Raw genomic sequence first — 25,439 nt, forward strand, 5'->3', positions numbered from 1 at the left:
ATTGCCATTTTGTGCCGCGCTGCGAGCTTGCACATCCACTATTTTTGAGCATTTCTGAAAAATCTTTAAAACAGGGGTCTTCAACAGGGGGTCCGGGACCCCTAGGGGGTCCTTAGAGTGACTACAGGGGGGCCACCAAATCCTTGTGTGATAGGATAATTCTTTTAAATTAACAACTTGAACCCTCGCATCCCTGTTCTGAGGAGAACTTTAGCCAAAAATAGCAGATCTACAAGCTCGCGCTGCAAGGCGTTGAGAGCTTGTAGATCGGCTATTTTAGGCAAATAGGTATGTAGAGGTAAACAAGAGCAGACCAATTGCATAGTGAAAGGTCAAGTTTACAATATATCAACGATTTAAGTGGTTAAATGTCTGAAAATACACATCAACATGAATCCATCCAACATTCAACCGATGACAGTGCTGTCAAACAAGTCTATGAATCTATCTATGATATCGATGAGAATCTGCATCACAAATTTATACAATATGTAGTGGGGGTCCCTGCTTCATCCCTCTCTCAGCTAAGGGGTGCTTGGCCTGAAAACGTTGAAAACCCCTGCTTTAAAAGAACTACTGGCTCAGAGGGCCTTAGGTCTTGCACCCACCTTGCACCCCTTGCAGCAGCAGGTCCACTCCGCTGCGGTAGTAGCTGAAAGCCGTCTGGTAGTCCTGCTCCGTCTCCTTCTGCAGCGCCAGGCGGATGTGCTCGCTGGCCCGGTCCAGATAATCCGACTTGGGCTCCTTGGGGTTCGCCCCGCCAATTCTTTTTAAAGTGCCGGAGAAAAGTGTCGTTCTGCCGGTCCGGTTGACCTCCGGGTTTGGGGCTGAGGAGCCTGGGACGGGAGGAATGGGCGGGGAAGATGCGGGCGAGGGGCGCTCGCGCAGGGAGGGCAGGTGAGGGCTGCAGCTACTGCTGATGCTGGCGGCTCCCCCTGGCGGCTGGTTAGGGGAGGTGCGGCCTGAGGCCATGCCATCGTCCAGCTCAGCCAGGGAGTCCGTGTCCACGGCCAGGGAGGTCAGGTCACTGTCGCTGGATGGGCCTGGGCAGGGGAGGATCAGACACATATGTATATGTACTAGGATAAATGTACAAATAGTACAATCTGGAAAAGATTGAGAGTTTGAGAGAGATTGACGTTGTTGAAATTGAGAGACTGGTGTGTGCACAACTGCACACACACTCGCATTACCTCCATACTCGGACGTGACTGTCAAATCATCTGCTCCACTGATATCTCGTTGAACTGAGAAAGCGAAAACCACACACACACACACACACACACACAGTCTGAATGCCTGTGAATGAACCAGTCCTGAGTAAAGTATAAATTAGAGATGGACCGATTGCAAAATTCTTGGCCGATTCCGATTTCCGGTTTTATTAAATTCTGATCTGCCGATACCGATTTTTCCGATACCGATTTTCTATCTAAGAAAGAACAATAATTATACAATACACCATATATTTTTTGGCTTGAGTACCCTTTCCATGATTTTTTTATCCAAGTACTCCCTTTCCCAGACAACATTTTGCTTATATAACTGCAATTAAAACCACAACTATGGTAGGCTATATGCATAACACCCCTGTTCAACAATATAACATCACAAATAAGAAATGGAGTGAGTTTCAAACAGTGCATCCTGAGCAGATTTATTTTCAACACTGACAATAAGATTCAGTCAGTTTTCATGTCAATAACTAGTAATCAACAACCAATCATCAACTGATCAACAAAATTCAAAAACACATCTCAGTTGGCTGGTATTCTACCATGTAATTTCTTCAGTATCCCATGCAGTACCTCTGGGTATCACCAGGGGTACTCGTAGTACCCCAGTTAAACACTGGAATAGTTGACTTTCAATGTCACAATCAACAATTTTTTAAGCAGCACTGAGTTAACTTAAGAAAATAAAACTTGAACTCAATCTAGTGCAATGTTTGTAGGCCTACTTGAAAAATGAAAGCTGGTGCTATTTAACTATTATTATTATCATTGTTATTAATATGCTGGTGAAATTGGCTTGGCAATCCTTTCTGTTTTTATACTGTCATTAGTATCAACAAGCAACCCCCCTGGTTGCTTGTTTCTCTCTCAAAAACAAAACCTGGCAACATTGGGTGATCAGACTCAGAAGTGTTTATCTTAGCACAGGACGCTAAACAAGCAGACTGCAGTGGACACACATGCTGCTCATGATTACATGCATTTATGTAGCGCAATATTTGGGATATATGTGTGGCTGGCTACCAGATGTGAGTTTCTATGCCTTGTAGATCAGCTGTTTTCGACTAAACTCACGCAGCCAGCCACCACTTGCTGTTCGTTGTGTGTGTGAGAGTCAGAGTGTGTGTGGAGGGAGGGACGGGGAGAGAGAGAGAGAGAGAGAGAGAGAGACGGAACACTATAGCCCCGTTCAGCTCGCATCGTTGCTTTTGTTCAGATGTAGGCTACTGTAATGAGATGGAGTTATTTATTTGAGCGAACGGGTAATATGGCTTATCAATGCAAAGAGCGAGTTTTGGATCATCCTGGCACACAGTGAAATAAGTCCAAATCCGCGACATGTTTTCTTCATGAGTCTGTTAGCGTTAGCTTCGCTGCTGCTTTGTTTTGGTCAGCGCGCGTTGAGACACATGTTGCGTACTGCGCATGCATGTCATTTTTGATCGGCGGAAAACCGGAAATTACGTTAGGACCGGCCGGTCACCGATTGAGGCCGATTTTATATAATACCGGCCGATTTTCGATACCGGCCGATACCGATGTCCATCTCTAGTATAAATATGAATAAGGAGAAAGATGGCCTGCTATGATCAACTTGTTTGTCTCCACCTACCTTCAGAGCTGCAGTCTGATAGGCTGTCAGCCAGGAAGTCAGAGAAGGACTCGGCCGGTCCAATGAGCTCTGAGCCGTCGTGGACCTCTCCTCCCTGGAACCCAGCAGCCAGCCAGCCATTAACCACATACACTCTATACATACGTTGTACAATCACGAGAATCTCACAGTGCCTCACAATGCAACACACTACGAGCTTGTACATCTGCTGTTTCCGCAATTTTGGAAAATCTTTTCAATAGGCTATATGCACAGCAGCCATATTGGAGAGAAGTTGGGTCTCTTCTCACTTCTTTCAAAGGTGTTACGGATGATACCAATGAAGGCTCTGTTCCATTTCATGTAGCAGTGGTTCTAGAACTCAAACCTTTTATTTCAGTCCCTGGACCACACTTTGAGACCCACTGGTGTAGCCGAGTGTTTCCAGTGAGCCAACATGCACAATATCAGCATCCTGATTCTGTTTGACCAGAATGGAACAGAGCCTTCATTAGTTCTGTGAAGAAAGTGAGAAGAGACCCAACTTCTCGCCAAAATGACTGCAGTTTCAAAGTAGTTACTGTAAAAGAGAATAGAGTTCACCTGTGTGTGTGTGTGTGTGTGTGTGTGTGTGTGTGTGTGTGTGTGTGTGTGTGTGTGTGTGTGTGTGTGATACCTTGAAGAAGTCCTCTATGTGCTGGCTACTGTAAAGAGCAGGGATGTTAGCAGAAAACTGTAGCAGGTCTTCAGAACACTGTCTCCTCTCCTCGATCACAGAGTCATCAAAACGTCCTATGTATGGACACACAGGAAGAGGAAATTGTAAAATTTGGTAAATTGGTTACTTCCTCATTATCCTTGTCTGTTTGACACGTGTGCGGGTTTCCCAACTGGTCTGAGCACCACGGTGGGGGTGGGTGTGATGTGTAAGGGAGCGCTTGTTTTCGGTGGAGACGACGGAGGCATGCCGTCTCAAGCGGATTTGAGCGTCGCGAAGACCGCTTGAGCCGACTCAGCGCTGTCCAAGTTATGTACCAATAGGGACAGAATCGTAAATCTTCGTCCCCCTGACTTTTGGCGCGGTCCAAGTGAACACGGTGGAGCGCTCCCTACCTCCGGTTCAGCTCAGACCTGTTGGCAAACGAAAGGTCGCCTGTTTGACGCGAGAGGCGAACTCAGAGTTCCATTGGCTACAGCAAACGCCAATTAATCTGTGATCTGGCCCACCCTGTTTTCACATGGTTTTCAGAGAGACCACGTGACGTACAGTAAAATAAATAGGATGTTTTCCGGCCATGTCAAATGCCCTTTAAGATTTATACTTAGTTGCATGACAGCGTCAAGTTGTAAGCTTGTAGATCTGCAATTTGTGGTGCACGACACCAGCAACAAACTGATAACAGGGATTTTACATTAAATCAAGATCCTTTGTCTTATAATATAATGTATGGTAGGCAGTAACTCACCAAATACTTTGGCCTTGGCAAAGGGAGGGAAGAGCTCTGATTGGCTGCAGAGGTTCTTGTGAAGCTGCCAGAGGTTCTGATGGAGCTTCCGGAAATCACTGTACCTCTTCCATACCGTTATCTATTGAGACAGAATAATGGGGGAATACAGATAGAGCGAGAGAGGAAGAAAAGAGAGAAGGCTTTACTAACTATGAAAAAGAATGTGACCCCCTCACAGAGGCTGGGCTCGACTCGTTTTGCAGTTTTCTGATCCGGTCTAGAGAGAATGAGCAAATATGGATTACAGTAGTCTGTCCCCGGGGCAACCAACCGGATATAGCAGAAATCTAGTAGGCGTGGCCTAGACCAGATCACACTAGTCAAACTAGTAGCTTTCCGCTGTGTGGTAAGCCTGGTGACGCGAGATTACCCCTCACCACCTACAAGCTAAATACCGGCAGCGGTTTTAAGTCAACTTGAGGTCAAATCACACTCACTTGCCAAACTGCATTCAGAGGAACCATCAAGTTGATCACTTAAAAAATCTTACAAATATCTAAAACTAGCCTAACTCCCCCAAAAACCTACAATGCTTACCTTATGACAAAAACAGCTGAAATAACAGCTCTAACCATCCAGCACTAGTTACTCACATACACACACAGCTAAAAAATACATTAATTAGTATATCAAACAAACAAACCTGAAAGAACAAGTCCCTGGCTCCACTGATATTAATCAGAAGTAGGAGACATGGAGATAGGAGCCCGGCTCGGAAAGCTCTGGGCTGCCGGAGTGAAAGAGACACAGCCGAGCACCACTCCCAAAGAGGAGCACCACTCAACAATGGGGATGTGTGTTTTCAGAAGGCACTCTTTCACTCCGGCTTTCTCTCGGACACACACACAGTAATTGAGATCATGCTTGTTGTATTACAGCTGGATTCAGGCACTTTCCTCTGTGTGCCAAGTAGGGTTGCAACATTTTGGAAATATTCAAAGGTGGACGCTTTCCACGGAAAATAAATGAAAAGGCAGGCTGTAGGTGGGAGTGGGACTCCAAGTAATCATAAGATGAACCTCAACAATTTATCAGATTTGATCAATACAATTAATCTTACAATTTATAATCAATGATGTCTCAACTAAACTTTAGAGCAATATTTAACTTGAGGCTACAATCTGCTAGTTAACTAAAATAAAGTCATATAAAATATATTCACTTCAGTAATAACTTTACTGGCTCAGGCGGTTTAGTAGTGTGGGCTCAATAGCACTTCCTTTAGTGTGCGATAGTAGATAGTAGATAGATAGTGAGTGTGTACATGTGATGGAGGAGTGCTCTGCACATGTGATGGGAGAAAGCATTTAGCCTGAAGAGCGTCTATTGAATTTCTAGTAAATACTGGCTGCTGGTAAATTATCTGTCAATTAAGCTAAGCAAGGACATAAATAGGATAAGTCCTTTATTGATCCTGCAGGGGAAAATGGATATTTAGTCACCAAAATCAAGTCTTTTCATCCCAAAGACTATGGTTCAATGATTCAAAATCAATTATTTGGCTACAAGACTGGAGTTCAAAGGCATTCCTAAAAATCTAAAATGTTACACCGTTACATAGAATCCCAAGGCCCAAGCCTCAGCGTACTGCTTAATTTATCCTCTGCAGTTATGGTTATTGCTACACACACAGACTTTGGGCAAGGAATGAAATACAGTGCAACTTTGAGTCGCTCACATTCACAGCTGTGCTGAGCTTGAGCCAGCAATGCTACAAGCCTAGCTTAACTGTAGCGTGTGCTTATCTAATAATTATACAAAATGCATGTTTATCAGCATAAATGAGCCAGTGGCCCACTATGTACATGCCATATGATAAAAGACACTAAACTCTGTCTAAAACCAATGTAGGCCTCAACCCAATAAGCCTTAACCTAAACCTGTCTACTGCTCCAAAATGACACCATTGACCAGACGGGCCAACATAACAATAATCATGAAATCAGCTCTGTGGAGCAACATTTCTCAATTCCTACTCAGTCTGTAGGAACAGTGGGAGACAGAAGAATAGGCCATACAACACCATGACAGTCACTATGGCAACTAAGACTAAATATCAACTGTTATACCTTTGACAGTGTTGTTTGACAATGTCCTACAATAACAGTAATCTAGCTACAGTACAGGCAATGTACAAGCTTGTCGTGATTTAGGATGCAATGTATTGGGATCTGCTATTTTTTTTGTACTAATGAAAAGTATTAACTAAATTATAACTTATTAACTATCATTGAATCCACTGGAACAAAAGTAATTATTTTCCTGAGAAGCAATGGTTTTCATCCAAAAGTGACGATATCAAATAAAAAGAGTGTTTACGTGCCGTCTGAGCCAAAATATAAACAAGTGTCTGAGTCTGAGAAATGAGAAGCTTCGTCTTGGTCAGATTATTTCCAACCTGTTTTTGTATCAAACAACTGCTTATTCATCCATACCAGCTATAGCACTCCTTTGTGGACTGGATGCCAAGTGCCACAACAAATCACTCACAGTTAAGTGAGTGTGAATGGTCAAATTAGAGACCGTTTCTTCCAAGCCACTTGCAAGGCCCTTGCTGTCAGACAAGGTGGAGCAGCCAGCTGGAGCCACACACAACTGGCTCGACCTACCCATCAATACATCAGATGTATTCTTCAAATTGTGGTCACGACAAGCGCACAATGCAAAAATAGTATTTTCTTAATTTCTTCAGTTGGAGATTCTTCATTTACCATGAAGGAAAGCGACAAAATAAAATGTCTCCATGAATGCAGAGGCTTCACCAGTAATTTTTAGAAAAGAAAGTCAATATCCTTCCTCCTCATAAATAGGATGAGAGAAAGAAAATATTGTTACCTCTTGGACATCCTCTGGGCTCTTCCTGGAGATTATCTGTGGAGAAATGACATAAAACAGCTTAATACTACTGTAGTACAGAAGCCAACTAAAACACCATAGGCCAATAGGCCTCATGTAAAAAATGTGTTTGTACAGACTAGCCTTTCCTGAACCATAGACCCTTATTAAAACCAAGAAAGCATCTGTGCCAAACTGCCAATGGTGCCATGCAACTCCTTGCAACATGCAACTACTTGCAACCATTATACCCAATGGCAGTTGCAATTGTTGCATTGGTGCGGATGACCTTAAAAACTGTTTTGTTGCAAGGAGTTGTGACAAGTTGCATTTGTGTGGTTTGGCCTTTAGATCTTTGAGTTGGCTATTGAAACTCACTCAGCGGCACAAACTCATTGCATCAGTTTGTGCCGCGCTGCGATCTTGCACTGTTGCACATCTGCTAAATTTGAACATTTTTGAAAAGTCCTGAAAGTGTGAGAACTACTGATTCAGAAGGCATTTGTAGAATCGGCCACATGTCTATTAGGTTAACAAAACAAAAGCAGGGGCTGTCCCGACTCCCCAATAAGTGTGTGCATGGACACTATTCTGGGTCTCACAAAGTAGGCATTATAAAGCGAGAGATGGGAATACAGTGTAATGATGAGACATCAGCACATCACTATCCATCACACAATCTGTCTCTAGCAAATAGGATGCTAGACAGACAGGCAGAAATACATAAATTAAACTCACCCCAATAGACCAAAGAGACATGGACCAGAACATTTTGTTCATACTGGATCTTTTAAAACTAAGTCGTGTTCATGTAACGTATTACAATTAGTAATAAGGTTATGTTAAGAGAATGGAGATTATCAGTGCAAAAGAAATGTCAAGTTCAGGGATCAGAGACCATAAAAACTTGGGGCCCATGTTGTGTGAGTTTGTGTTAATTGATCTCAAGAGTCCCTGTCCCTGACTTGTGTGTTGTACTAGGCTCCAAAACAAGTAAGTAGGACAGCTTAGGTATTTTGCTACCTCCATATTTACCTCATATAATTTACATCAGTGTAAAATTAACCTTACTGGTCCATTTGGTTTCATTTTACGCTCTCAAGAGTTACATTATTGTTAAACACCTGCATTACTTAATTAACAAGAAGTCCACACAACTAGAGAATGTAGAAGAATTGTTATTTTGATTGGGCATTAATGGGCAAGTAGCTGTTATCAGTCCTATATGGTACCACATCAATACAGCATGGAATAAAATCCTATCCGACGATAATAAAATATTCTACCGTTTGGGTCTGTCTGAGAGATGTGCGTTGTTATTGTCAATGTTCTACAGCGCTGCTGCCTGCTGGACTCTGCAGTGACAGCTCTCTGTGTCATGTAAGGTAACGGTGCTAGCATTACGTTAGTTAGCACATACTGTAGCCAACAACAGCACCATCTCAGCAAATATGACTCTATAATGAAATATCCGTTTGAACAACGGCCAGTGGGTTAGTCCCATGGTTAGTCCCAGTCCCCTGAGTTAGCATAGCTACTCTGTGGGTCAACATTAAAGGGTTGTCAACTTGGGGTCTCCATTCCATAGCGTTTTACCATGCTAACTATGCTAACGTCTGCCCATAAGCCTCCAGTGAGTAGCAGCAGCTTCAGTTGTTAGCTCAGCTGTCAAGATGCTGTTTGTTGTTCATCCTCTCTCCGCTTACCCTTGCGGTGACTTTGTACACAGTGTAACCTTTCTGGTGCTTTTTCGGGTCCGTGACAGTGTAAAACCGAGCCAGTTCTCCTCGTTCCCGCTGCGATATCATTCTGATTGTGACAACATCTCCAAAAAACCACTAGTACCAGCCAGCTAGCCTTCACACATTCATTGCCCTGCTGATAACAAGCAGTTCTGTTGACAGGAACACGCAATGCAAGCAAACTAAAGAGACGGCGCCCCCTTGAGGACAATCAGTACACTAGGGCTGTGGTTCTCAAACTTTAAAATGTCAAGGTCTCCCCTTAAAATTCGTATACTGTCAGATTTACATACTTTAGTTTAAAGGATCAGTTTAGACCTCCCTAAAGGAACCCAGAGAGTTCCTGGACCCCACTTTGAGGACCACTGCACCAGGTTGCAGTGTGTTTTGAAATAGGCTGCAACATTTTAATCAGAAGGCAGGAGGAGTCAGTTTACTAGGCTAACAACATTTGATATTTGGGTTTATTTTTTTATTATAAAACAAAAACAATAAAGAAGAGCATGTAAGGATAATTTGATTTTCTGCTACAGGCTAACATCTTCAAGCATCCTGTGCATAAATCAAAACATCAGTGAAAGTCAATTGATTAAATGTGAAAGAAAAAGCAACACGATTTGCTCAACGTGACTAGAATTTACCTGCAATTATTGAAAAAATAACACCCAATGTGAAGTGAGCGGTGGTCGTGCTTGCATAACATCTTCAGACTAGGATTTAAGTCTAGGATGTACAGGCTATGCTACTCACACACATTTTGCTATGGCAAAACGCTGAGGAAAAAGGCTACAGACATACTGTACGACATTTGACATCACTAGACAAACATGATGCTACGCACACACATTTTACTATGGCAAAACGCTGAGGAAAAAGGCTACGGACACACGCACAGCTACGGAAACACACACATTTTGCAATGGCAAAACGCTGAGGAAAAAGGCTACAGACATACGACATATGACATCACTAGACAAACATGATGCTACGCACACACATTTTACTATGGCAAAACGCGGAGGAAAAAGGCTACGGACACACGGACACACACACATTTTGCTATGGCAAAACGCTGAGGAAAAAGGCTACAGACATACGACATATGACATCACAAGACAAACATGATGCTACGCACACACATTTTACTATGGCAAAACGCTGAGGAAAAAGGCTACGGACACACGCACAGCCACTTATAGGAGCGGTTTGCACCGCTCATAGGAGCGGTTTGCACCGCTCAAAAATGGTTTTCTTTGATTGTTGTGATTTCTTTTAAAACTGTCAATCTATACTATAATTTTGCGAATGTCTGAGTGAGTGAGCATGAGTGAGTGTCTGTCTGTCTGTCTGTCTGTCTGAAACAGCGTTTCTCCTCAGTGGCTGGAGCAATTGATCTGAAATCGCATCACCATTAGCATATGAACACACCTAACATAACTGTGAAGCCCGTTTGTCACTTTCACAAATCGTATGCTGTATATTAGCATTTTTATGGTGCACAGCCTGTTCAGCTCAGCCTGTTGTCAGGGTTACGGTCCGTTCCTCCAGGCCATGGGATCCCATAGCCCCACACACACCTCTCTCACAGTTAGGAATGTTGCAGTGAAGAGACACACGCTCTCTCTCTCTCTCTCTCTCTCTCTCTCTCTCTCTCTCTCTCTCTCTCTCTGCATTCATGGGTCATGCATGCACCGGGTCATCTTCCAACGGGTATGGAAAAAACTATGTGGAGAGACAGTAAGTGCATACATCCCCATACTTCTATTCACCTAATTTTGCTGTTAGATTATTTGTATCCATCATAAATATACACTCCTCCATGGGCTGCTCCTTATATTATGATGCTCCCACATATTCTCACGCATGCACCAGTTACAGTAACTTGGAGCACATATCTTTGAACGGGTAAGGTCTAGTATAATTAAGTCTTATAATTAAGATCCTGTCTCATTTGGTGTGTTGTTAAATGCATTTTTGGTTGTGCCTTCTGATGTTTTCAGGCTGACAAAGAGAATGAGTTGCGCTTCACAGTGCTGCAGTCCAGAGCAGCAGCAGTATCAATCCTCCAGCTGAAGTCATAACCCAGGAAGCGCTGAGTCCTCTGGGAGCCTTGCTGGGAGCCAGGTTGTTTAGTGAAGTGTCAGGGGCGTTACGACAACTGACCACAGGTGTTTTCATCATATTTCTCACGATGCCATTAGTGTACACTGCGTATTCGTCACTCTGTGAAAAGGAAGAAGACACAAGCTTTGAAGTGTGTATAATAGGCCTACTACTACAGAAAACTGTTAACAGTACCAAAATAAAAACATTAGGTCTATATTACACATGACGAACATTATCAGGGGTATTTGATTAAATCAATATCAGATCAGATTTGTCAAAGCTTGTGAAATTGCACAAGACATTTACAACACAAAATGTTATAAATGGCTTTCTTTCAAATAATAATGCTTTGAGATGTTTTGCAGCAAAGAAATGTCAGTTTTGCTGTGTAGACACAGACACTTACATTATCGGAAGCCAGCTGTGTTTGGGGTATGCTCTTCAGTGATTCCTCATTTGCACGAATAGCATCCAGGTCCAAAGATGTGTTTCTGTCAGTTAGAGGTCCATGACAAAGATTTTTTCAGGATAACATTTCTCAATACACATACAATGCTGTAAATTAGCTTATGTAAGATGCATAGATCTATTAGCCTACTGTAATACTGTGAGATCTAGTACTTTGTACTATAAGATCTATGCAGTACTAGATGCAGTTTTTCTGTAAGAACTATACAGCAGTTCTATAAGATCCAATTAGTGAGTTGATTGTGGAGTGTAGCTTCTTACTGGTTATTTTTCTCCAACATGGCAGCCAGGTTTTCCATGTTCGGATGACTCACGCAGTTATTGACATCAATTGCAGGGTAGTAAAATAAAAAGGCAAGACACATTTCATCTGTGGTTGCAAAACCCATCTGTAAGAGAGGAATGGCCATTGAATAATACTTACTTAATTAAATACTTAATAATTAATACTTTCATTTGTCTTAATGTATTTTCTTTGTTTAAGCATTTCTATATGGCTGCAAATTTTCTCCTCAATTTAGTTGTGGCCAATGTGTTGTCAACGACAATCAGTCAGCTGCCCACTCACAAACATGACCAATCATGTTTGTTGGGATGCCTGCTGCCCGGACAAGTCGGACGTGCAGTGGAGGAATCCAAACCCAATCTCCGGTGGCTGCCAGGTTCCCCCTGTGCCACATAGACTCCATTGGAAAGAATAGTTTTAAAGTTATCCCGCAACCATTATGAATGGAGCTTTGATGGGAGACAACCTCTTAGCCTTATATGACAAACATGTTTTTTCATGAAACAGTCTGGTTGCAAGATATAACACAAGCACAACTAATATTCTTTTTCCATGTCTAAAGTGGGACTAACTGGAACAACTTATAGACAGTTTTTCCTGATATCTGTTGAATTCAATGTCCATATTCAATATCTACTACATTCCATTGTGTAGGTCATGAGATTGTTTCACATATTATTCACCAACCTTAGTGACTTCTGTACGATTGATAGTGCTGTACGTGCACTCCACTAAAATCTCATCCCCCTGAAGGAGAAAATTGTTGTTAGACTGCATGTTTTATCTTATTGACAGACACAATTTAGTTTTTACATTGCCTTGGTCAATGGAGGCTTACTGGCTTGATTGTCTTGATGTTGCCCTCATTGGTCACTTGCTGCATCTCAAAGTTGTAGTTCTCATCCAAGGACAAGAAGTCAACCTGGTTTCCATTCCTGAAGAGTAAAAAGTGTCAATGATGTACCATGCATACAGTTTGAGTCAACCATCTGTCAAACTCAGTTTATTGAAAGGGAAATAATCTAGTCCACCTGAAAATGCCAGCTCTAATCTTCCGCCCAGCCAAGTGTGTGTGTAACAACACTGAAAATACATGAAGGTCAGGTACAGGGCCGTCCACAAGCTGGGGATAGAGAGCAGATCTTAGGGCATAATGGGGACATACAGTATGTTACAAAGTGCTTTACAGAGGAAACAGCAAAAGATAAAAACTTAACACAAACAAATAAAATAAAACAACACACAAAAAAGGTCGGAAGGTTATTATGGGCCACCAATGTTGGCCCGAAATTCACCAATGTAGGATTTGGAAAAGATTTGTAGGAGTAATGTACAAAAAGAAATGGCAAAATCCGGCCTCCTGGTGGCACTATAAAAGTACAATGTTAAGATGGTGGCATTTGTTGTGTGTGGAAGGTTTCACGCTGCGTTCATGATTAGCGGAATTTTGTTCAAAACAGGCCACTCCTGCAAACTATAGTTAGTAGCCAATCAGGATGGAATATGACAAATCATACAGATCCCTCTTGATCACATGACTGTACATGAAATAATGTGCACCAATTTGTGTGAAATTTGGATTAAATCTGAACGAGTAGCCTAATATTTAAAAAATAAAATGTTTTACATAAATCGGCTTCCTGATGGTGCTATAACAGGTAGATGTGAAAAATTCGGGCTAGAGGCTCTGTTCTGGCATCCAGGGAGTGTATGTGTGCACAGTTTTGCTGCCAACGGCCTGGTGCCGGAGATTAGTTCACAGACAGATGGACGGATGGACAGACTAACACAAACACACACACACACGGACAGATGGACAGACAGACAAACAGGGTGGTAGAGACAATAATTGCATACCTCAGAAAAGAGAGAGGTATTACATGTGCCATAAGTGTGGAAACTGGCTGCACTTGGAGGGATTTCGTAGCCCAGCCTTGGATCTACAAGCAAACCCGTCATCATTATGCCTGTATCATGTTGTCTGAGATGGTCTGTATAGTACAGTTTCATCCCTGAGCTGTCCCTCCGACCTGCACAAGGGAGACAGCAGAGACCAAAGAGATTATTGTATGTAACTTTACCCTGTATTTACCTAACAAAACTATCCTTTTTTCCCACAATCATTTCCCTCCATACCAGCATTTATCATTCACTGTGCGAGGGTGTGTTCAAAGGGATTCTATTTTAAACTCCTGTGTGAATGTGTGTTAATGGAAATATAGCCTCGGTACCCAGGCTTTTATTTCAATGGAAATAAAAGTTTCTAATGATATGAAAAGGAACACACATCCCTGGTGCCCTGCCTTCCCATAGCCTAATAACCAAAAATGTGTACATTGATTGAAAAACTAAGGTTTCAAGAAAACTTTGTTGTATAGTAAAAACTCAATAATGTACCTGCTTCACTGGTTGGATTATTGTAGTGGATTTCCAGTTTGTAAAACATATCACTGTCCTCACCTCCGATAGGAAGCCCAGCATTTTCTGGAAGCTCATAGTCCTGAGGTGGTGGAGTTTCAAAGAATCTTTGAACTATTTAGAACAATTAGTTTTCTCTCCAAAGAAAGCATAATGTGTATAACTAAAAATCAATTGTATTTCTTTCCTTTGCTTATAAAATATAATAATAATAATAATAATAACAATCATATTACTACTATTTGTACTTCCTTATCTGTTACTTCCTTTACACCTGTACATTGTAACCTTTGTTGATTGATTAATTGATTGCATAGCATATGAGCACTTTTGTATTTGCACTGCGTAATTTGCACAGTAAATGAATGCAGTCATGAACATTTGAGTTGTTTCCTGTCCAGCTGAGCTGGCCACTCAGCTAACTAGTTCCACCTGTGGAGACAGAACGTTTGGTAATCTGGCAAATGCAACAAGTGTAATGTATGAGTGGAATAGAGACCTGAAGAAGTGATATGTGTATGAGAGGTGCAATATTGGTGATGCTAAGTAATGTTGGGCTGTTCTGTTTGCCAGTGTAATTGGGCTGGACCAAGTCAGAATGGCAGAGGGAGGGTTGTGATGTGTTTGTGAAATTTCTAAGAATATTGTTGTAATGTTATATTGTAGGAGAATCATAACTGATGTCGTTCATGGAGTTTTAATATATTTTATTATGAGATGTAATGTTCTATCTACAGTATGTATTTATGTATTTGTATTATGGGTCTACCTGGTGAATGTTAACCTGCTAACCTAATGGTCAGAATAATGGGATGTCGGAATTATGAGTGGACCCCGGTAGGATATAGTAAGCTATAGCTATAGGCACCACCGTGCCACCTATGTTGGAGTGCCTGTTTTTATGTCTTTTGTATTTTTCTGTCTGTGAATAAAATACTTTTTGGTTGCACTTTACAAGCACCTCAGTGTTCTGTACTGCTTCTAGCTGCTAAATGGTGTGATATATGAGGGTCTGGGTTGGAGACAACCTTTTTTTTAACCCAGCTGAGTGCTGCCCACAGAGGAGCGTGGAGGGATCAGGGGTTAGGTGTCTTGCTCAGGGACACTTCGACACATTGCTGGCCTGGTCTGGAATCGTACAAGCAGGTGCTCTGGTTCCCCAGGCTGGCTCACTAACCTCAGCTAACATTGTTTTTGACAAGATATTAGCTTACATACTTGAAGAGTCAAGTGACAATATAATTATGTACAGTTCTCTTTCACTCACCCCTGCACCCACACCCCAAGCTGCCGTCACTCTGAAGCACGTGTCCCCTTTGTTACCAGTGTAGCATTCCCCATTATAAGTTTCATTCACAAAAGCAGGGCAGCTATACAGAAGCATGTGGTGAACAATGTCTACGTTCTCAATCGCTGGTTCAATCTGTACACAAGTGGGAGGAGAGAGGGTGAAAGAAGGACAACAGAAAAGGATAAAGAAATAGGCTGAGTACTGTATGACCAATAAATTATTCAATCCTGCTCAACAATAGTGTAAAAAATATATATTTTGGATTCATATTGTATTTGCCAGAAGTTTATAATACTACTGTAATTGATGGGTTAAAAACATTTTAATATCTATTATATTTAAAACACCAACTTCAGTGTTACAAGTGACAAGGTTATTTTGTTGTGATCTGATAACTAATGCATGTGACGAGAATCTGCCCACTACAGGGACAGAGAGATTGACCAGCGAAATGTCAAAGTGTCTAGGACACTGGATAATCAGAAGCCAAAACATTCTACATCCTTGGCTTCTGAGTTCACAAGACTCAGTCACAACACCATCTCATGATCCATTGTTATGTTTAACTGTCCAATGAATGCTTGACAAATCTATTTTCCCTGTGCCTACTGAAGTATATTTGTGAACTGATGTTACATTGTATGAAGATTCAGATTGAGAAAGAAAAGAGACACATGTTTATTGTACTGTACTGGACATCTATTTTGTATGCTCATTGATTTAATATACAGTAAGAGAAAAACCGGACTTACACTGTGTGGTCTCATTTATTGTGTGGGAGTGAATTCAATCATTTTGGGGGAAACTGTCTATTCATATGGAATATAATAATCCATTCCATCAATTGGTCACTTCTTGCGGATTTCTACTGAGTTGACGTTTATGGATTCGATAAACTGCTGGACAGTTTGTTTTGGAGTCCTCGTTCATCTCTGCTAGAGAAACAACCAGCCGAGGATATTATCAGACATTTCCCCTGACTCCCACGGATTATCACTGAAAGGATTCTCTCCCACTCGTTTTTCCTCCTGCGCGCGGAGAAATTACCATGGGACTTGAGAAGTGTGTATAAAGCACACAGTGTAAGTTTTGATTTTATTCATGCCTTTTTGGACTGAAAATCACAGATGGGTCAAGTACTTAAAGATTTGTACCGGCTAAGTTAGAGAATTGCTACCTCTAGCCCAAGCTGCGTTTTGATTGTTTAATGTTTAATGTTTTTTTTTGTCTATTGTTTTGTTGCTTTTTGTTGCACGTTTGAGTAACAGAATAGGGACTGCGGTTTCCTGTTCTGAGGACATAGCAGACTGTTGGTCACAGATTCATGCTTGTCCATATTATTAGTTGGTGTTATTTAGCACGAGACTCCAGTTTAGTGTTGCCAGGACGAAAGTTATTTCTGTCCTGAAGGAAATCTTTACACGATTTTGTTTAGTGTACCCAGAACAAAAGCAATTGTTCTGAAGGGAGAATCTCTTGGCCAGTGCATAACCCAATACGGCTGTTTCAAGCCACTTAATCACATAAGAAATAGCGTGGTTATTTTAATTGGTAGATTTCCTTTATGTTCCAGAACAGAACGTTCTGACGGAAATCTTCATGCTTTACGCTTACATGTTGTGTCTTATCTGGTGTGTTTCGTCTTTTTTTTAGTCTTATTATTTTTTTATTCCGTCTAATCCGCCAGCTGAGGTGACAAGCAAACTAGCTTCGATTTCATCCTCCTCCTACCCGACCAGCTTCAAAAATGGGAAATGCACAGGGAGGCAGAGAACACCTGCCGAAATCTAAACAACCTTTTTACAAACTGAACAACACCTTTGAGTTTGAAGCCTCTCTCCAAAGCTTGGAGAATGAACTGATAACAGCTTTAACGGCTAAGATAGACGATGAGGAAATGAAACAGGTTGTTTCTAGGTGCCCAACAATTGCACCATTTTTGCCCATATGGAGAAAGGAATTCGGATATGATGACTCTCTCACGACTGAGGACTTGACGAGATTTTCTGGAGTACTGTATCAACATATCGATAAAATCTCACAACGGAAAAGTCTGAAGAAAGCCGAAAATGAGGTCGCCAGGCTTGGGATTCTCGCTCTGGCGCAGCTGCGCTGGGCGGCTGCAGAAAGAGAGGCAGCGAGGGAGAGAAAAGAAAAGGAGAGGCCTTCAGAATCGGACAGCCAGCCTCTGCCTTCCTCACACCGTGCCAGAACAGGGGCGAACAACAGTGAGGTCGGCCCGGCTGGACGACACCGTGCCACACCAGAGGTGAAGGACAACAGTGAGGTCGGCCCGGCTGGACGAACACCATCACCACAACCTCCCCCACCTGTGGCTGTGACTCACGGGCCTCCACGCCAGGGGGGTATCAATGCACGACATCACATTGACATGCAAACCTCATTACCTACACTTCTATCTGATAGGAAGGGGGTAGAGAGAGGGGGGAGGCAACATGAAGGAGAAAGATGTGACAATGATTTAAATAACTCAGTTGTTTTTTCTCCTCCTTGTAATCAGGTCGAGCTGGGAGATCCCGCTGACCACACGAATCCGCCCCTCCCCGGCGTTCCACGCAAACCACCAAAACCAACACCCACTAAGAATGGCCATACACCCACTAAGGAAAAAGTGTACACAGGTGAGCGTCGGGAACAGGTTCACACACCCACACCTAGTCAAATTAACGATTCTCTTTTGGCGTACCCAGAGGATGGCGAAATTACATTTGTGTACCGTAATTGGTACCCAGTGGATGCTCGAGACACGGCTGAACGTTTACCCGATATCCACAGCAACCCTGATGAGTGGGAAAAATCTGTAAAGGCAGAAATTGTGGAGCTAAGACTAGACACCTGGGAAGTTAAAAAACTAATTACTATGTGTTGCACACCTAAAACCTTTCCTTATCAGATTTCTGCTACAGGCAGACGGTCTTGGCTACAGGCAGACGGTCACCCATACCAGTGTATGCGGCCCGTGCCGGCCCAAGGTAGTAACCCTGCAGGTGAGGTCAGGAACGCCCCACATGAAGCCGCAGTACAGGTTATGATTAATCAGGCTAAGGACCTTGTTAGGGGTAACGTGGACTTTTCCTTAATCACTAACATTAAGATGAGGCAGGGTGAGGACGTCTCTGATTTCGTCCATCACTTCACCACTCAGTTTGACCGCCACTCGGGTTTCACAAAAGGGCTGCCAGGATATGCTAGTGTGCTTAATCAGCTTTTGATTGACGCTTTACGCCCCCATTTGAGACAGGCGATCATTATGCATGACCCGCTATGGAGATTGAGAACGACAGATGAGATCACAATACTAGCCAGGTATTACAACAACATCGTTCCAGAGCCCAAGCCACTAGTTAAGTTGCGAGCCGTAATGTCGGATGATGGACAAGTGACACTCCACCGAACACATAACCCGAAGAGGGGTCCCAGTGGTGATCAGCGGGATCCCCCAGCCGGGAATGGACCTGAAGGACAGAGTCAAGGTAACAACATCAACACAAACACTAACAGGGCCCAGAACAATACACACACAATCACCTGTTTCAGCTGTGGAAAGAAGTGGCAGGCCCAACAGCAGCAGAACCCTGCTACACAGGGTCCCCCAACCGAGTCAGGTCAGAGATAACTTGGCTATTGTTGATGATTATGATAATGACTACTTACTACTGACACTTCAGATGTGTGGCACCCCGTTGATCGGCTGATCACGGTGCCAACCCTAGTAGTTGTATTTCATGCCTAATTTAGTATTGTTGTCAGTTCTCCACTCATAGAGCCTGCAGTTGTTGGAGTCCAGGGCGGAGCAGAACCATGGCTGCCTTTTCCTGGCCTTTCTGACCCTTGATGGAACTCTATGGTGTGACACGCCCGCTGCAACCAGACCACATCGCTGCAGCCACAAAGTTTCTAAGGGCGGTAACCTTCATTCTAATAGTATTAATTATTGACTACTCTCTTTGAATAGTATTAATTATTGTTAACAATAAAAAAAAAAAAAAATGGGCTGGTTTAGTATAGTTTTGGCGTTTAATTTGTCAGTTTACCTTCTTTGATTTATTTTGGGTAGTGTATGGCTGTCTGCGGGGACGACGGGCACACAGTGTTTGGCCCTAGTAGACAGCCCACTTTTGATTATTTTAGCCAGCCCATCTTAGGCCATGTTAGGATTATACAGTACAGTAGTTGGATTCATTATTTAAAAAAAAAAAAAAAAAAAAATGTTATTAATTATTAATTAATTGTATGATTATTGATTATAAAAAAAAACAAAAAAAAAAATAAAAAAAAACATTTCATTTAAAAGTTCATTTATGCTTTAATGTTTTCACACACAATGGACATTGTGTGTTCAAGGGGGGAGTTTATCTGATTGCCTATTATCTGTTTGATTTTCTATTACTTAAGATTTTACATTAATTGATTTTAACTACCTTATCAACTTTTCACTTTCTCTCCCACTCTTGTCTCTGCTTGCGTGAACGTGCGTGTGGCTAGAAGACATTTGTAGCCTTCAAGGACAGATGGTCTGTGTGTGAGAGATTATTTAGACCTGCTCTCTTCCAGTTAATAACAACATTCCCTTGTTTAATGTTTGATACGGTCTAAAGTATTTTGTAAAGTATTTTGTTTAATTTCTGTTCTGGGAATCATTATGATGTTAAACATTTAAAAAAAAAACTCTATTACCCACTATACTACTTACAGTATTGATTGATTGTTTCCTGTCTTTTCTTTTCCTTTGTCTTACAGATAAGATATTTTGATGATAATTGAGAATGATTTGACAGACACCCTCATTGTCTGTCCAAAGGAGAAATGTCAAAAGGAAGTTGAAATTCTATATGGTATTTCGTGAGTATCAAAAGACATTACACACGTTTTTCCCGCTGTAAAGTGTTTTCTTACAGAAATTGACTCGGACAAAAGCAGACAATAACTAACCTTAAGGGTAAAAAGGAAGGGACGGTTGGCTTAAGGACGGTTCCGGTTTCCGACATCTCCACACGTCTAGAGGGACGAACACCTTACATAAGGTAATCGGGGATGGGCAGGAAATTATGGCCCCCACGGCTGGTTCTGCGTCAAACCTAGCCTCGTAGACAGAGGAGTCTAGTTCACTAGGGTAGGACAAACCTTGAATGCTGTCTCCTTTAACCCAAATTCTTTTGTCTTGTTAAAGTAAACAAATGATGAAGAGTCAAGTTCGTCTTGTTTTGACTGTAAAGCCCTAAATTATAATTATGACTTGGGAACGTGTTGATGTGTTTTGACTCGCCTGATGACATGGGGAATTTTTCAACAAACCTTGGGACATTGAACCTTTGTAAAAAAATAATAATAATAATATATAATAATAATTAATAATTAAGAAAATACAGCTATATTTTTCTTTTAGCTCTACTTTTAAGAGTTATGGAAATATTTGTACCTATTGTGATTCAATTATTAGATGTTCTGATTTAAATACCTTTGGAAATATACAGTTCTTTGACTCTGCTATCGAAAAGAGTTTAATTAAATATTTGGCTGATAGTGAACCATAAGTTCTCTGTCCCTTTGGCAGCATTTGTTTGGGGTTCTAGGGTCGACACTTTAACTCCTTCAGCTGTTGTTTTAGGGGGGAATTTGATGGGTTAAAAACATTTTAATATCTATTATATTTAAAACACCAACTTCAGTGTTACAAGTGACAAGGTTATTTTGTTGTGATCTGATAACTAATGCATGTGACGAGAATCTGCCCACTACAGGGACAGAGAGATTGACCAGCGAAATGTCAAAGTGTCTAGGACACTGGATAATCAGAAGCCAAAACATTCTACATCCTTGGCTTCTGAGTTCACAAGACTCAGTCACAACACCATCTCATGATCCATTGTTATGTTTAACTGTCCAATGAATGCTTGACAAATCTATTTTCCCTGTGCCTACTGAAGTATATTTGTGAACTGATGTTACATTGTATGAAGATTCGGATTGAGAAAGAAAAGAGACACATGTTTATTGTACTGTACTGGACATCTATTTTGTATGCTCATTGATTTAATATACAGTAAGAGAAAAACCGGACTTACACTGTGTGGTCTCATTTATTGTGTGGGAGTGAATTCAATCATTTTGGGGGAAACTGTCTATTCATATGGAATATAATAATCCATTCCATCAGTAATATTGTATTAGAACAGTCCTTTTATAGTTATGTCCTTTCATGATATGAAATTCAATAGGCTATATTCACAGACAATTTGTTTACCATTTCATCATTGATATTTTGAAGACTTGAAAACCAGATACATAATGTTTGTTTACGTCACAGGCGATGATGAAAGCTATAAAAAGATAACCGGGTATATAATATTGATAAAAGAAGATATTAAGTTGAGAACCTCACCAGATAGATATGATGCTTCCTGTTGAGCCTTGGTAACGTCATCACCTTGCAATGGTAATAGGTATGTATAGGAGGAATAGTGATCTGTAATCAAATCATTCACTATAATATTATTTCACAATAGTGGCTACTTTATGTTTAGATGAAACCTCTGATAGTTTTCTATCGATTACTCACCCCATAGAGACTTGAATTCAGGGTTATTCTTTTGTTTTTGTCGCATTCCTAAGAAAATAATTTAAGGAGACTCTATGCGTCTCCATAGGCAAAAACGCATGCTCTTTGTGTCTCCATAGGGAACCACTGCTGGTCATCAAATTATTGGCTTAGGCTTAAAAAAACCTATATATGAATTCAAGTCTCCAAGGGGTGAGTTCTTTTGGTGAACTATCCCTTTCACCTATTATCGGAAATAACTGATGTTAAACTGGAAAACACGACACAACAGTTATTTCCGCCATATGATTAAGTATAAATAAGTGATCGCTCTCACATTGTCCACTCTGACGTCCATGTAGTCCGTGTGTGGCAGGCTGGCCCTGGGCATGTACTTAAGCAGGTTGACTTCTTTGGTGCCTCTACGGTTTCCATGGCCATGGTACGTGATGTTATCAGTGCTTCCATAGGCATAGATCAGCTTGACAGGGCTAGCCTATAAAACATAATAAAGGGACTATTAGTAATTTTTTACCTGTTGAGTAGACATTGACAAAACAGCAACAACATAGGAGAAATAATATAAAGAAGATTTGTTGTATTCATATTAGTGGTATTTTACTTTTACCTCTGTGACACGCTGTTTCCACATACTTTTCCTAATGATAACCGGAAAACAAATTCAACTTAATAAAATTGCTTAAAGAGATATTTCACTTTCAAACTCGTTTGGGTAATTATTTTATCATCTACTTAGGCTTTAGTGAGCACCCCGGACAGTTGCTTGATTCAGTATTATATATTCATCGAAAACACCTGTCCTTGGTTCTGGAGACTGATATTGATATAAGAAATAAGAAAACCATTATTGAAAAACACAGCCCCTAACACATTATAGGGACAATAACTGTCACCAGAACTAAAGATGGTGTTTTCGTTGAATCAATCATGATTAAAATGGAATTTGTTACAATGTTACAATGGGTTCGTCTGATAAAATGAATATCAAATATCTAAATACTGAATCAAGCAACTTAAAAACTTTCTGGGGTGCTCACAAAAGCCTAAGTAGACATTAGATTTACCCCAAACATGTTTGAAAGTTAAATGTCCCTTTTAACTAAAGTTAAACATAAACTAAATATCATCAGACATAATTCCAGAACTCAAAACATAAGGCATATCGTATAACAGAATTAAAGTTGTCTCAGGCTGCGTTCTGCTTTATGCCAAGAGGCTTGATAGAGGCATCAAACAATGAATATTCCATAGGGAATGAATTGGAGTTGGACGACACCCTCCCCCCACTCATCCCCTAACCTCGCGTCACCAGGCTTTCTCATCCCCCAAGGAGGCATGTGACTTTACTCTGTGTAGGAAGCCATAGATGTCCTGGAATGTTCTTGAGGTGTAAACAATAGTTTACTCCTCTACAACACACCCACTAAGGTAAGGGGGTAATTCAAGCTTTCCACACTGACAATGCAAGTAAAGATACAATATACCGGTACCTTATATAATAACAAAACAAAGTAGTTGGAACAGGTACCCTGGACAATCGCAACTAGAACCCAGCTAAAATTATATGATGTTAATATCAGTAGACGGTATTAACACTTAAAAAAAGAAAAAAGAAGAGAGAGTGAGTGAGTGAGTGAGTGAGGGGCAGGTCATTTAATGTCTTACGGTGATGTGGAAGTCCTCCCCGTCACAAGATTGAATGGACCTCTGAAAGGTCATGATTGTCTGACCATCATCCTCTGTCAGAGAAAGGAGAGTGTAGCTCTGTTGCTTGTCCACCAGTGGGAGGGTATTGCCAGTGGCATGACGATCCTAATGGACAAGAATTGAAGAGGAATCTGATTAAATGGTAAATGGTGCATTTATATAGTGCCTTTGTCCAAGGCGCTTTACAATAACTGTGCATTACATTCACCCATTGATGGCGGAGGAAACCATTCAAGGCTCCAACCTGCTAATAAGGAGCAATTAGGGGTTCAGTGTCTTGCTCAAGGACACTTTGACACTAACTCTGGGGGAGCCCAGGATCAAACTGGGAACCTTCCGGTCCCTGAGCGACCACTCTACCACCTGAGCCACTGCCGCCCCTTGCCAAGTTTGTCTGGCAAGTATGTCCAGATGTATTTACTGGCCAGGTATGTCCACATACGAAGAATATCTGAGAACATAAAGCTTGAACAGTTACAGGGTTGCAATAAACTTGGAGCAAATTAACAAGGTATTCCCTTTAGATTAGACTGTAACACATTTTCCCAGACAGTGTTAATCGCTGAACCTATAGCTATTCATCAACAGCTCCAGCAGGTAAGATTTAGTGATGACTTACTGAAAAGTATTTTCCATCGGGACCGATTCCTCCAATGACAATGTCTGACCCTGACATGCCTCCATTTGGACTGAAGCCGAAGCCCACCCAGCCTGTTGTCCTGATGCTCAGTCTGAAGGTGATGATTCCCTGGACATCGTTAAAGCCCCACTGTAGGGTGACCAGTTGTTGTTGGTCTAGGTGCTCCGTGAAGGGCATTTGAGGGTCCTCCTGTCCTCCTGTTCCCGCAGGTAATGCCAGCAACAGTGGGATGAAAGGAAACAAAGAATTCATATTGCAGCTGCATCTACAAGTCCTCAGACTGTCACTGAGTGCACACTGTCTACAATACACACAAAGAGTAGTCTTAGTACCAAACATGACAAGTAACTTGAGTCTGAACAGGGGCGGAGCAGGCGTCTTGTTACACCAACTACCATTGTAAGGTGATGAAAATGTTTTGTTAGAATAAGTGTTAAATAGCTTCGTTCTCTATAGCTATCATTGCTGAAGAGTGTTTATTCTGCAACAGGGGTCCCAAACACTGAATATGTTTTCTCTAAATGTTTAAAATGTATAAAATTGAAGCTGATAAATGATCTTTGGATTTTTTCTAAGTTCCCCACCTCATCAGTGCAATTGTTTTGGTTACAATGGAATGGAACTAGAATCTTTTTGCCAAAGAGCACCTGTTTTTCAGCCTATTGTATTACTCACAGACCTCACACAGCTTTTCTTCTGAAGGTGACATATTTTCTGTTTACCAAAGAGTTGGAGGGATAAGACCACTGTTGCTGAACAAACTACATCAAATAAGGGAGCTGTTATTATTATTATTAAGTTATTTATTGATTGTACAGCTCTGCATTCAACACCATAGTCTCCCACCAGGCTGACTAGCAGGTTGGCAGACCTGGGACCCGGAAGTCTGGAGGAGATGGCAGGCCTGTCACAAGTGGCCCCATGGTTGCCTGGTCCGTCTTCCTTCCCTCTGCCCTCACCCCTCCTTTCTCTGTAAATACATCTTGTGATTCGACAGAGGTTTATTCCAATATGTTTTGTATTTTATTTGTA

The 25,439-nt window shown here is 41.5% G+C and overlaps 2 protein-coding genes across 2 annotated transcripts in view; both read right to left on the bottom strand.

Annotated features, from left to right (window-relative positions):
* The window catches only part of rps6kc1 (ribosomal protein S6 kinase polypeptide 1), a 42,474-nt gene extending 33,454 nt beyond the window's left edge, over positions 1-9,020 (bottom strand). Inside the window, exons 1-7 of the mRNA XM_080745216.1 lie at positions 8,876-9,020; positions 7,170-7,205; positions 4,293-4,413; positions 3,503-3,618; positions 2,848-2,941; positions 1,194-1,247; positions 609-1,043 (exon numbers count right to left, since the gene is read on the bottom strand). Coding sequence (XP_080601342.1) covers positions 609-1,043; positions 1,194-1,247; positions 2,848-2,941; positions 3,503-3,618; positions 4,293-4,413; positions 7,170-7,205; positions 8,876-8,977 — 958 coding nt within the window. The 5' untranslated portion in view covers positions 8,978-9,020. The remainder of the gene's footprint in view (positions 1-608; positions 1,044-1,193; positions 1,248-2,847; positions 2,942-3,502; positions 3,619-4,292; positions 4,414-7,169; positions 7,206-8,875) is intronic.
* Positions 9,021-11,742: 2,722 nt separating this feature from the next.
* moxd1l (monooxygenase, DBH-like 1, like) lies at positions 11,743-25,330 on the bottom strand (the record flags this gene model as incomplete). Its single annotated transcript, XM_080744990.1, has 12 exons — positions 11,743-11,874; positions 12,459-12,518; positions 12,610-12,706; positions 12,803-12,894; positions 13,629-13,801; positions 14,169-14,271; positions 15,457-15,612; positions 21,884-21,967; positions 22,377-22,535; positions 23,726-23,872; positions 24,387-24,604; positions 25,279-25,330. The coding sequence occupies 12 exons, from the start codon at positions 25,328-25,330 to the stop codon at positions 11,743-11,745; spliced, it is 1,473 nt and encodes a 490-aa protein (XP_080601116.1).
* Between the last annotated feature and the right edge of the window lie 109 nt (positions 25,331-25,439).

The sequence above is a fragment of the Nannobrachium achirus genome (assembly GCF_963921795.1).
Source record: "Nannobrachium achirus genome assembly, chromosome: 16".
Classification (NCBI taxonomy): Eukaryota; Metazoa; Chordata; class Actinopteri; order Myctophiformes; family Myctophidae; genus Nannobrachium; species Nannobrachium achirus.